At 50.8% G+C, this 13,141-nt stretch overlaps 1 protein-coding gene across 10 annotated transcripts in view; it reads right to left on the reverse strand.

Moving 5' to 3' along the window:
• nckap5l (NCK-associated protein 5-like) overlaps positions 1 to 13,141 on the reverse strand; it is a 29,771-nt gene that overhangs the window by 4,492 nt on the left and 12,138 nt on the right. For 2 of the 10 annotated variants that reach the window (XM_061694666.1, XM_061694674.1), the window contains exons 2-10: positions 12,799 to 12,881; positions 11,593 to 11,718; positions 10,160 to 10,228; positions 10,060 to 10,098; positions 9,876 to 9,995; positions 7,248 to 7,340; positions 4,402 to 7,103; positions 3,028 to 3,160; positions 2,868 to 2,940 (exon numbers count right to left, since the gene is read on the reverse strand). In XM_061694666.1, coding sequence (XP_061550650.1) covers positions 2,868 to 2,940; positions 3,028 to 3,160; positions 4,402 to 7,103; positions 7,248 to 7,340; positions 9,876 to 9,995; positions 10,060 to 10,098; positions 10,160 to 10,228; positions 11,593 to 11,718 — 3,355 coding nt within the window. In that variant the 5' untranslated portion in view covers positions 12,799 to 12,881. Of the gene's footprint in view, positions 1 to 2,867; positions 2,941 to 3,027; positions 3,161 to 4,401; positions 7,104 to 7,247; positions 7,341 to 9,875; positions 9,996 to 10,059; positions 10,099 to 10,159; positions 10,229 to 11,517; positions 11,719 to 12,400; positions 12,764 to 12,798; positions 12,882 to 13,141 lie in introns of those variants that run through there. The other 8 variants (XM_061694700.1, XM_061694639.1, XM_061694692.1 and 5 more) reach the window with 7 other exon arrangements.

Raw genomic sequence — 13,141 nt, forward strand, 5'->3', positions numbered from 1 at the left:
GCGGAAGACGGGAAGCGATGTGAGCACACCCCTGCACGGCATTCGCAATTTGTCTTTTTGTTTTTAGTCGCTGAAAAACACACCGATTCGCTCTTGTTGTGCTCAGCTCAAAACCAAATATGTTTGACTTTGTTACGAACTTGGCGGTGTTCTTAAGTTTCATTTAGAGTTGCTGTATTCTTGAATGCGCCTGGTGTGAGGTAGACGGTCAAAGTGAAAGGGAAGCTTTGTTTTTGCTCCTCTCCCAACGCAGCAACCAACAAGCCCGTCTAGTCCACTACATTACCGTTACAATTTGCACGGCCGTATTGCCTAACCAAAAGGTGAGTTTAAGGACTTCATCGCGCTTGTGTCAAGTGTGAGTTGCGTATATTTGTACAATGTCACGTCGCGGGCGTGTTTTTAGGCTAGTTAGCGAGCTAATACTATTGATGAGCCTTATGTGAAGATGGTTTGCAACAACCGGAGGTGGGACCAAGTCATTGCTTTGCAAGCCTCAAGTTCCGAGTCAAGTCCCAAACCAAACACAAAATTTTAAGTTTTGAGTCCTTTTGAGTCATTTGAACAACAAAGTAATCATATTTTAACGTATGATATACTTACAGTATATATTCAATATATAAAGTGCCATGAAAAAGTATTGGGCCCCTTTCTCAAATTCTTAGATTTTTGCATAGTTTCCCCACTTTAATGTTTAAGATCAAACAAATGTAAATATCAGACCCATATACATAAAGATATAACCCACGTAAACACAAAATGCTGTTTTTAAACGGTGATTTTATTTATTAAAAGGAAAAAATAAAATAAAATCTATTCAAAGCTGCCTGGCCCTGTGTGGAAAATTAAATGCCGCCCTTGTTAAATAATTCATTAACTGCAGCTAATCAATTTTTGGAAAGCCGAGTTCATTTTTACTGACCAACCCCAAGCCTCAAGCCAAGCCAATCAAGAAATCACTTCAACAGAATCTGTCCCGACATAATCAAGCTGCAACAAAATGCCACCATCCTAAGAAATTAATGAACATCTAACCTTCTGGAAAGGGTTACAAAAACATTTCTAAAGCTTTAAGACTGCAGCAAACCATGGTGAGAGCCATTATCTTTAAACGGAGAAAACATGGAAGAGTAGCGAGCCTTACCTTCCCAGGAGTGGCCGGCCTACATAGGTTACCCCAAGAGAACAGCAATGACTCGTCCAGGAAGCCACAAAGGAACTCAGGACAGCTTGGAAAGAACTGCAGGCATCCCTTGCCTCAGTTAAGGTCAATGTTCGTGATGCAACAATAAGGAAGAGACTGGGCAAAAATAGCATCCATGGCAGAGTTCAAAAGCCAAAACCACTGCTGACCAAAAAGAACAGAAAGGCTCGTCTTACGTTTGCAAACAAAAACCTCCCAAGACTTTTGGGAGAATATTCTATGGACTGACAAGATGAAAGTTGAGCTTTTTGGAAGGTGTGTGTCTCGTTACATCTGGCGTAAAGATAGCACAGCATTTCAGAAAAAGAACATCATACCGACAGGCAAACATGGTGGCGGTAGTGTGATGATCTTGGGCTGCTTGGCTCCTTCGGGGCCTGGACAACTTGCCGTGATTGATGGAGCCATGAATTCTGCTCTTTACCAGAAAATCCTGAAGGAGAATGCTTGTGACCTCAAGCTGAAGCACGCTTGGGTTCTGCAGCAGGATAGCGATCCGAAACACACCAGCAAGTCAAATGTTTGAATGAAAAAAAGAAATAAATGAAGGTTTTGGAGCGGCTTTGTCAAAGTCCGGACGATTGAAATGCAGTGGCATGGCCTTCCGAAGTCCGTTCGTGCTCGAAAACCCTCCATCTGTACTGAAATCAAACAATTCTGCAAAGACGAGTGGGCCAAAATATCTCCACAGAGATGTGAAAGACTCATTGCCAGTCCTCGAAAAAACGCTTGATTTCAGTTGGCCCAACCAGGTTTTGGGGGCCAGTACTTTTTCACACAGAGCCAGGTAACTTTGAATAGTTTTTTTCCCTTAATAAATGAAATACCCATGTGTTTTCGAATAAAAGGATGGAAGTTTTATAAAAAAAAAAAAAAAAAAAGAATCAATTATTGAAATTATTGTTAGCTGCAGCCCTCAAATCAATCCAAACGTTTGAACTCCTGGAGACAGACATCATATCGACTCCATTTAATGAACCCGTGTGTATGATGTGCTTTGCGCCACCTTGAGACATCCGTAGGCAATTACAAACGGCTTTTTTGTTTTTTTGGGGCGGGGGGCCCGGGGGAGGGCAACGACTGGCGGCTCGTTATCCCCTGCGAATTGTGGCGGTCACTATAGTCACTGAACTCGAGACAAAAATTGCAATCATCCGTTCATTCGTTCGCTTGCTGCTGCTGCTGCACTGATTAGAGTTTCCTCAGGAAGCCCAAATGTGCGCAAGTAATTGAAGTTGAGATGGCAACATGGAGCAAATTCAACCCCGGGTGGTGTCAAACTCAAGGCCAAAGGGCTACAAACGGCTCTGTTTTCAGTTTGCCAGAAAATCGGCCCTGAAATTGAACAACAGATATTACCAGCATTTCCCCCCATCAAATTCCTTTTGAACATAAATTGGACAATAATTGATGACTTCCGATTTCAAATTCAATCTGTTAACAAACACGACTCCCGAAAAGGTAGGGATATCGGGGGACATTTCAGGATGAACCTAAAATACACTATGACCTTCTAATTAAATGTATTTAATTGACAGAAGCTGTTCGACCCAAGAATATGTCACATTTATAAAACAAGAATGTTGGAATTTATTATATTCTGTGTGTGCATATCATATCTTTAGGGCTGCTACTATGACCGTGACCTGCCATTTCCTCTCACCTGCAAAGTGTTGCGAGTGAACTGAATCCACGAGGTCCTCGTCCGACGTGATCTTGCCCGGTCGACGCGACGCCTGCAGGAGAAGCGTGCACGTTCGTTTGCAACATTATTGGCGGAGGCTCGGAAGGAGACGGCGCGGCTGGAGAAGACGGCGACTGACCTTTTCCGCGCCGTCCCTGCCGCCGGTGTGACCGATGACCATGTCGCTTTGCTGAGCGAACGCAGGCCTGGAAGTCTTGCAGTCGAACGAGAGCCTCCGCTGCGGCACGCCCGAGGCTTCCTTGCCATCCACTCTGGAAGCAGGAAGCGCGAGGTCAGTGGGCCTCAAACTGGGGTCCCCGCTTGTTCTTTTAGAGTGAACCTTCGGAGGACTTTTTGGGAACGTGGGAGCAAGCATGTTCTCCGGAATACTCGGAGAAACCCCACGCAGGTAAGCCAGAGCCGAGAGTCGAACGGCAAATTCAAAAAGCGCGCTAAGCACCGGGCCGCCGTGCTGCCGAGTTTCCACACCACGGCCCCTTTCGATCCACGCGTTCGGTTCTCAGCACGCCGACGACACGACCGAACAAATTCCAGTCGGGGACTCGCCATCGTACCACTTCGCATTTTTCAAGTCGACATTTCAAATGCGATGGAAGTCGAGTCGACGTCGACTAGTCGCCGATGACGTCGATACTGATGACTTTTGATCAAATGCGAGCACATTTGCGTAAGCTTGGTTTGTTCAAAACGGATAGGTAGGACCATCAAGTGTGTCAGGTTAGGTTAGCGTGGAAGGCAAGTGTGCACATTCCTTTTGGCCTATTAAACTGCCTTTGAAAAGAAGGAGTCCGGCAGTACTAGCCACGGCCGAGCTGCTAACACCGCTGTTAAGCATAATTCATTCAGACTTTTTTTTAGCATCTTAAAGTAACTGTGTTGTGTGTTGGCGGGAACTACGATGAAGCTGGGATAGCAATTGGAACGACACCGAACATCGGCGAGGGCCGAGTCGCGCGTCTGCCGAGTGGATCTGACCGATGTGTAGCTTGTCGTTTTGTCGGTAAATGAAGTGGGCGGGAAAGAGTGATCCGCGTCACGTTCTCACAAATGCGCACACTTGCGAGGGTGAAAAGACGTAAAAAGCGCAGGCCCCGTAGGCGAGTAGATGCTATGTTTTAATCGTATATTTAGAAAAAAACCTTCATTGATTTAAGTCAACAGCGTCCGATAAAGAAGACGCCCACATTTAAAGTACGACAGAAACTTTTGAAATCTTGAGTTGAGCTCCCCTTATTGTAAAACAGAAGATATATTCTGCACATACTATATTGGTACGGCCCGGCGACGTCATACGACACGGCGGTTTTGATTGGCCGTCACACCTGCAATGTTGCGACGCCATTCGCTCACCTGCCAATTCAAATTTCAAATCAAAGCCAAACTCGTGGCTGACGGTTGGCCACTCATCAAAACTAGTCGCAGAACCTCGGAAGTTCACAGGCGCTGGCTCGGCGTGCGGCGGGCTTAGAGTAAGTCTATCGAATGTGTTCACCTGTTCAGCAGCTGTTGCATGAAGTTGTCGGAGCGCCCGCCCCGATACATGACGGCCAGCTGTCCCTGAGCCTGGTCCATCACCACCTCGCACGAGTGACCCCTGCCCGACCTCTCCACGTACGCCCTCTCTTCCTCCAGCGCCCTCCGCAGTCCCTCCGCCTTCTCCATCAGCGTGGAGATGTTCAGACCTTCCACCCCTTCTCGACACCTGCCGGTCATCTTGACCGAGTCCTTGCCCACCGACGGGATGTTAATCTTCCATTCCCGTTTCTCCTCTTTGGCTTTGGCGGCGTCCGCCTTGCGGCTCAGGGCGGGCAGCTTGCTCTTCTTGCGTCCGAACCAGCTGGCGATCCCGTTGGACGGCTTCTGCTTGGCCTCGCTGGTCTGCACCCCTCGGTCCTGCTCTTGGAGTTTGAGCACGTTCTCCCGGATGCCCTTCATCACTTTCTGCTCTATGGCCGACGGCGGGCTGGGCACGGGCGCTGGCGCTCGTTCCCCTTCGGATGCCGGAGGCCTGGGAGGAGGCGGCGGGAGGCTGTCTCCGTACATCGGATTCTTTTTGCCTTTGCCGCTGATTTTGGCTCTCTCCTCTGACTTGGAGGAGTACCGCGGGGTGTCTGTGGGTTTGCCTCCCCTGTGGACGGAGGGACTCTGGCAAGGTTTGGACGGAGACTTTGGGGGGACTTTGTTGGGACTGTTGCTACTTTGAGTACCGGGTTTCACACTGTAGGACAGATTGAGCGAGCCGGGACACTTGACGTTGTTACGCAGTACCTGCGTAGCGTCGGCATTCGGTGACGGTAGCCCGATCTTGCTCTTGGAGCTCACACAGAGCTCCTGTTTGACCAGACTTGAATTTGTGGATTTTCCTCCTTGTTCATAAAGCTGAGAGGAGCCTGGGTACTTCAGCCCCCCGCTGCTACCCCAGGCTTTCCCATCCAAAGAGTCTGTGCACTTTGAATGTCTTTGCTCCGTCTCACCGTCCTCGGCTGCCTCGCTCGCCGCGCCTAGCGACCTTACGCCCGCCGGCAAATCCTCCGAGCCCCTCAGCTTGCCCAGCGCAGCCAGCCTGTCTTTGAACGGGTGGTGACCGGAATCAGCTTGAGACCTCGGCGCGGGCCTCTTAGGGATGGAAGACGAGTCGTTTCTTCTGGCTGGAGGCGGCGGTGGCCGGGTAGCCTCGCAGCTCTGTGCAATGACGTCCTCTGGGATTTGCGAGAAGTCGGCGCTACACTGAGCGTCGGCGAGCGCCGATGAGTTGGGCAGGCTGCGATGGCTCCCCCACACGGGACTGTCGGAATCCGCTTCATCCTCTGATGCGGACTCAGACGTAGAGGACGATGACCGCTTTCGCTGGGGAGAGGCACCGAGGACACTTTCGGGAAGCGATTTGACCTGTTTCCTTTCGGCACCGTTGGTTTTCGTTTGAGATGGAAGAGTGGTTCTTTTCTCGAGAGCGTGAGGGGGCTCCTCCGCTTGTGGGTTACTGGACAAGTCACATATGTTTTCATAATGCGGTATACTCTGAGCTACTTTGGGGGAGGGGGAGGGAGCAACCATCTTAGTTTTGGATGCAGATAAGCTGCTGAAACTCGCGTCTTTAGCAGGGGGGAGGCAGGTGTCTTCAGGTTGGGGGCGGGGGGTCGGGGCGGAGTGGGTTGCGGGGTAAGACTCAGACCTGGTGGGCGGCGGCGGCGGCTGCCTGCACCGCTCTGTGGTGGTGGCTCGACGGGTGGGAACGGGAGAGTGGTACACCTCGTAGTTGTTGGTGCGACAAGGGATCCTGGAGCTACGGGTGAGTTGGGGGCTTAAGCGGACGGCGGGACTCGAGGCCTGACACCTGTCCCCTATGGAGGGGATCTTCAGGAACTTGAGAAGTTTGGACGGCGAGTTGACGGCGGCGGCTTTGACGTCACTGAAACAGGAGGGGATCGGGCTCACGGAAGCGCCGGCTCGCACAGCGCGGGCCTCCGGATCCGCGCCGTCCTTCTCGTCGTCGGACGTGGCGTCGAGGGAAGGGCCGGCCTCGGGGTCACAGCGGGAGATCTGGACGCCTTCTGAACCGGGTAGCTGAGGGGCTGGACAGAAGCCGGTGAGTTCTCCGCTGTCCTCCGTTTCCTCCGGGCTCAGCTCGGCAACACCGTTTGCCGGTTTCGGGTGAGAGTCGTTCTCGGCGCACTGTTTGGGTAGCGGTACGCATTCCGTCGTTCGGCTGTTCGCGTGACATTCGGCGGCTGCGGGCGCAGCGCAGCTCTGGGTGGCGGATGGCTTCAGAGGCCCGTCTGGGTTCCTCTTGCAGTGTAGACAGCAGGTGTCCCCCCCCTCACACATCAGCGCCTCGTCCCCGTTGACGTGTCGGAGCGTGTCGGCATCTGCGCGGGAGCAATGGCAGCGCGTGTGCTGGGATTTGCGCTGCAGCTGGTCCGCCGAGGCCAAAACGGCCTCTGTGGACACGAGCACCTGGCTGTAGTCGCAGAAAGACAAGCTCGCCGTGGCCGGGTGGAACTTGAGAGGGTCCGTCTCCTCCATCTTGCGCAGGACTTCCAGGATGTGTGCTTTCTTCTTAAAGAAGGGAGAAAGAGCCTCCATGGAGGCGGCGGGGCCCCGAGGGCCCCGAGGGCCCGGAGAGGCGTGCTGAGTGCGGTAACCGTTCCCCTTTGGACAGGACAGAAAGGGAATTCCATCAGCATCACGAAAGACCTTTGAGTGCATGCGTACAGGAAAGAGTGCAAAGGAGGTTAGCCACACGGGCTCTTTTCACACAAACAAAGTGGCGCAAATGTCAGCGCCTTCATATCGGGGCTGATGACATCACACGCTTTCAAGCTGCCTTGCGACAATCACCTCGGCTTGCGCTTCGGTCTGAGCAGCCTCCAAATGCTTGGCACGGTCACCGTGCAGTTCCGCATTGCAGACTGGGAGGGGTCCCGCCTGGACCTGGAGGCGGGCACACGCTCAGAAGAGCAAGCACGCGTGAGGTCACGGTGAAAAGGTCCAGAGCAACGAACGCCATCGACACCCATTGCCTTGAGATACGACTTGAATTTGTTCCGCGAGCACGCTCCTTACTCGAAACACTCGTATCTTTCCCCATGGAAATGAATTCCAAATGCCACCAGTTAAAAGTTCTCGTGTTAAGCCGCGTTGAGGTACGGGTGATACAACGCAGTGGTGCGGTCGTTGGATTCCAGAGTTTGCTATCTTTTACTTTTAACACCAATGAGCATTGTTTTGAACATCTCGACATTCTGGCAGTTCACTTGCAGGGCATTTTCAGAGATTTTGACGGCAGCCATTTTTTTGCACTCGCTTCCGGCGTGAGAAGGAGAGACTGGTAAGTAAACTTGCCGTTTTATTGCTAATTTTGCTTTTAAAATGTGTTTAGTCGTTGAATGAGAAACATTCCTGAATTTTTTTTTTTTTTTTTATTCCTTTGAATTAGTTAAAAAGCGAGATAAAATAAGCGGCGATACCACCAAATGGCCACTGCGCGGAATAAGGCCACTTGGTGTTTACATAGCAGGGGACGGAAAGTATACGCCAAACCCCTGGACGTCGCGAGGATAGTTTTTAGCCCCGCCCGCAAAATCGGGAAACTTAAAACTCATTCGCTGCCGGCCTTCCCAGTTAACTTCGAAAGCCGTCAATGGCGGCGAATGTGTTAAGAAAGTGAAAAGAGTTTGAAGCCATATGTCCACGATTCAGTACTATATCGTCCTCTGTCTTTGCACGTTTTCAGCACTTCAAACATATTCCTGGGGCACTTTAACTTAGTTCGGGTCCTTCCTACTCCTGCAAAGCTTCAATGAATTTGGTATATTTCTTGACTTGCAAGATCACAACAGTCCCCCCCCTCCAAGACCTCACTCTACATGCGAGTGAAAATGCTTCCAAATATTTATGCTGAAGTTAAACAATACCTCCTGTGTGTTGTCATTAGCACTCAGATATGGATTCTCATCAGATAATGTTAGCGAGTTTCTAGATGATTCTGGGATCAAACGCAACAGTGTGCTCAGTTCTTTGTCACAATTCAATAATGTTGACACTAAGCAGTGTTGACTTAACTCTGAACCAGCGGTTGCCATCTAAACTCCGGGTGAGGGTTGACTTCAACTCTGAGGGTGTTAAATCTGCAGTGCACAAACCCCTTCCAGCCCCGACCCCGAAAAAAAAAAAAACCCCACAAATTCTTGCAATGTGTTTTTGGGTGAGGCAAGGGGGATCGAGCCCGGGCCAACCACCAATAGCGAAAAGTCGCTGGTTATTGACGCGCATTCTAATTGCATTGAAAAATACTTTTTTTCGACTTTCAACTCATTCAATGGCAGAGACCCGGATTACAGCATTTTGACTGATTTTTCAAAACCAAGACCGAATATTATGTTGTACGATAATAAATACAATAAATTCACCAAATGATAGAAGAGACTCCCTTCATTAACAAGGAAAAACAGTTGGATTGTACCTTTTCTCTTCTTTATTAATTAGCAGTAGAATACAGGTCGTCTTTACTTAATGGATCCGTTGGGAAGCGGATTTTGTTTTTGGAAGCATAATAGTGACTTTAATGCAAATATTTTCTGCTTCCGTGACACCCCTAAGATCTGAACAGTGGTTTCATTTCATGAAGCAACATTTAGGAATGACTTTTGGCAGTAAAATGATCACGTACATACACGCGCCGAGTGACGCGACTCACCACACGTGGTGACGTCAGTCAAGACCCGTTTTGTTTAGCGGCAAACGCGGTCTAAGATCTCGCTTGTACTTTTGTCACATTCATGGCGCGCGCACACACACACACACACACACACACACACACGTAGATATATACTTCAATAGTACTCATACTTCAATGGTCTCGAGTGTAAAACGCTTCAACTCGCAGTCTGTGACGGCAGCACGTTTGGGTGGGACGAAGCCATCTTGATCGTAAAATGTGCATCGCTGCCTTCTAGTGGGAATTCGTTGTCAATGACAGGAGACTCCCGCAGCTCCCGCCCAAGATAAAGCATCGCGGACATAAACATAGCCAAACATTCTGGAACACGGGGGCATAGCCCGCCAATGAGCATGTTCAGCGTTGATTTCCGCCCCCCCGGAAAAGAAAACAAGGGAAAGCAGAACTTCTTTTCAGAATCGAAAACAAATCGGTGAATCCGCGGGCTGCAAACGCTCCGCACTCGAAAGAATAACGCACGGCCAACGGGGACGTTCGATTCGAGCGCCACGAAGAATCCTTCGTTATTTGCCCAAATCATCTGCGTTCGGCCGGCGACCGGTTCAGGGCATACCCGCCTCTCGCCCCGAGATAGTTGGGAGAAGCGGTGCGGAAAACGTTCATCGCCTCCATCGAGCGTTCCCGTCTCAATTTGGAACTCGTATCTCGAATGACCCCCGAGTCGGGCCGCTCGTATCTCAAGGCAAGCACGGAAAATGCCAGAAAAAGACAAAGAAAAAAAAGGTCACCTGGTAGTGCGCCGTGGGATGATCGGGCAGCTTCTGCTGAAAAAGCTCACAAAGCGCTCGGTTCTGTTTCTCCAGGTCGAACACCAGCATCTTCAACTTGATGCATTCTTCCCTCAGGTCCTGTGACGGAAAAGACACGCGCTCACGCGAGGGACGGCCGAGCGGGGACGCGAGGGCGCGCTACCTTCTGGTTGAGCAGAGCTTGGACCACGTGGTTGGCCACCTGAAAGCCAAAACGAACGAGCTCAACATTCCGGCCGCTGCCCGCTTCCGCGTGACCTCACCTCATCCAGGCATCTCTCGTACGCTTCTCTCTGACTCTCATTGGCCAGCATCAGTGCAGAATTCTCCGCCTGCCGGACGAATGACAAAATGGCGCTTTCAACGGGGGAAAAGGTCATTTCCGTCATCCTCGTCATCACGGCGGGAGCGAAGTCGGGCGAGTCCGGAATCGCTCGCAGGCAAACGATTTGCGTTATTTGTGTTCGCTTGGACTTTCCGGTCTAATGCGGGGGACAAACCGAGAGCAGAGAAGAAAAACTGACGCAAAAACAAAAAGCTTCTGCTTTTGCTTCTGATTTTTAGAGAGCAATGAAACTTGGAAGAATAACAAAACTGTAATGATTCCATATTTGGACGCATACAGTATACGCGACTCCCTAGCGACTTTCTGGTCAAATGTCTTTACAGGGGTCAGCCTCATTTGACCTTCTGAAAACTTTGGTATGCACCTGTCCAACAGTTCAATTTGTTGTTGGACAACAAAGAGCAAAGCTTTCTCCGCCAACATTCCCGAGGACGTTCACTCGTACGTCTTTCTGTGACTCTTCCAGTCTCTCCGTATCTCTTCTCTGAGGCTTCGTTTTGGTCTCGTGATGTCGAAATGTCGACAGCGCGACGAGGGGGAGGACTTTTAAATCCACGCTTCGACTTATCGGTGCGTTCATGGATCGCTTTGTACGTGCGATCGTTCTGATGTTATTTGACTCTGTTAGTTCTCGGGGCCGTGTCAAGCTGTCAAACGTTCACAGTTTCAAGATTGCCAGCGTGTTACAGGGTTTAACGCAGCCAAACGTTGAATTCGTTTCCGTAGACGGGTCGCGATTGACCCGGCGCGGCCTCGCCGTACACAAACGTTTGTCGCGCCTGGGAAAAAAGAACGGCATTTATTTGCAAGCTTTTCATTTGGTGTATTTCAGGGTCAAGAACGGCTGCCGAATGGGACCAACGGGTCACGTTTGACCCCGACGCTATGGAATGGTTAACGGGACCTTTGTTGTTTGTTTTAGTTCAAATTCCACTTCAGATGTGTCGTTAAAGAGGAAGTAAACCCACGGCTTTCTTCTGCAGGACGACGTCGTACGTGCCACCGACAATCACGATATCGAAACGCCGTCGGGGAATGAGGATCGTTCACCGACGCGCGGCGAACAGCTTTGCGGACAAGCGGCCGGCGCGCCGGCTCGAACGTGAACGCGAACTTGCGCCAACAAACGAGCGCTCGCGGGTTAAGTAAGGTGCGACGTGAATCTCGGCCGAGATCGCCCGAAACGCCGCCGGTTTGCTGAAGATGGATGAGTTATTGTTGAATTCTTCTCCCGAGGGCCGGAATTTGGATATCGCGACCGGCGGTGGCACGTACGACGTATTGTCGCCCCCGTGGCTTTCCTTCCCTTTACCGAGCGCCCGGGCACGTCTTTTGGCGCGTCTTGCCGACCTCCAGCTCCTTCAGCCGGTCCGCCAGCTGGCCGCCGTCGTCCTCCCCGCCGCCGCCGCCGCCGTCGTCCTCGCAAAAGTCCTCGCCGCGCGCTCTCCGCTCCGCCTCGTCCGACATCCTTCTCATCTGGAACGCACAAGCGACACGCACGGGAACGTTCATCGTCGCGTCGTGCTCGTCGATGTGCGCCGACGGCGTAGAGCGGCGGGCAAAGCGTCCAGAGCCCTTCCGCGTACAAATGCGCTGTGCATCCGCCGGTGTTTGACAGCAAAGGCCCGCGTTTCACACACGCGGGAGCACCTTGACCCGGACGCTCGGGATTTCAGGAGATGAACTTTTTGTCTGGAGGTGTGCGGTCAGGTTAATAAAAAAAAAAGTGAGCTTTTTGTTTTCTTCTATTTTGTTTTCTGAGAAGTTGTCAGGTTATCAAAACAGGTATTCTATAGAAGTGACAGTAAAACATTTATTTGTACTTTTGTACTTAATTACTGCTCCGATTTCTTACCTTGAAGCCGTGCAAAGAAGTAGAATCATTATTTCTACTTTTCGCCGACACCAATCTGTTCTTCTATTGAAGGACTTTTGCCACCCGTCTATGATCAGACGTTTCATGACATTTCGAAAAATAATACTCATATACCAAATGTGCATCGAGCTTTTCTTAATACTCAAAGATGCGCAAGTCTTTCAAGTGCAACTACGCTCATTTTAGTGTTTTGCTTCTAGATACATTTTGAAGTGCAGAGGAGGTGCAAAGCCTGAGAACAATATAGTACGGAATTGTTGCTCAAAACTCTTTTTCACTTACTCAATTGTTCAGACTTTGTGGGCGGGGCTAAAAACCAGCTGCCCACCGGTAGCGGCGAGCACCTGTGCCACGCAGTCAGGAGACCAGAGTTTGAATCTCCAGCTTCGTCCTGCATCGCGACCGCAATTCGTTTGCGATCCTCCCGTTGGTCACCGTCGGTATTCGGGAACATTGCTGCCTCCCACTTTTGAGATCTGGGGTTCAAATCTCTCCTTTTCTTTGGGTAGTTTGGCAAACTCCCACTTTTCAAAGACAACAACAAAACTCCAATTTGTCTTTCTGGACTAAATTGATAAGCAATCGGTGGGGTGGAGAAAAGGACGAGATGGGACGGAAATGAAATCGACTCGTTTATGGAGAGCTGCGTTGGAAGGACCTCGCCGCACGCGCGCACGCACCTGTGGCTTCCGCTCTCCCTTTGAGCCGTGAGGAGGATTCACACAGCCGTCAGGCGGCTCGCTCTCCCGGCGACGGAAGCGAGCTGAGGAAGACGAGACAAAAAAAAAACATCAATACAATTTGACTCGAGATGGAAGCAGAAGAAGAAAAACTTCCCCGACACAAACGAAGACGCGAGTGAGCCCCGTTCTCGAGCCGTCTGCCCGATCGAGCCCTCAAAGCCTTTCCGTCCATTTCTCCATCCACGGCACGACCTTCACCGGGTCGCCTCGACTTACGAGTCGAATAACCCGAAGCGCTCGAACGACACGAGAACGCCAGCGGCGGCCGTCTTCGGCGCAG

The sequence above is a fragment of the Phycodurus eques genome, chromosome 1 (genome assembly GCF_024500275.1).
Source record: "Phycodurus eques isolate BA_2022a chromosome 1, UOR_Pequ_1.1, whole genome shotgun sequence".
Lineage (NCBI taxonomy): Eukaryota > Metazoa > Chordata > Actinopteri > Syngnathiformes > Syngnathidae > Phycodurus > Phycodurus eques.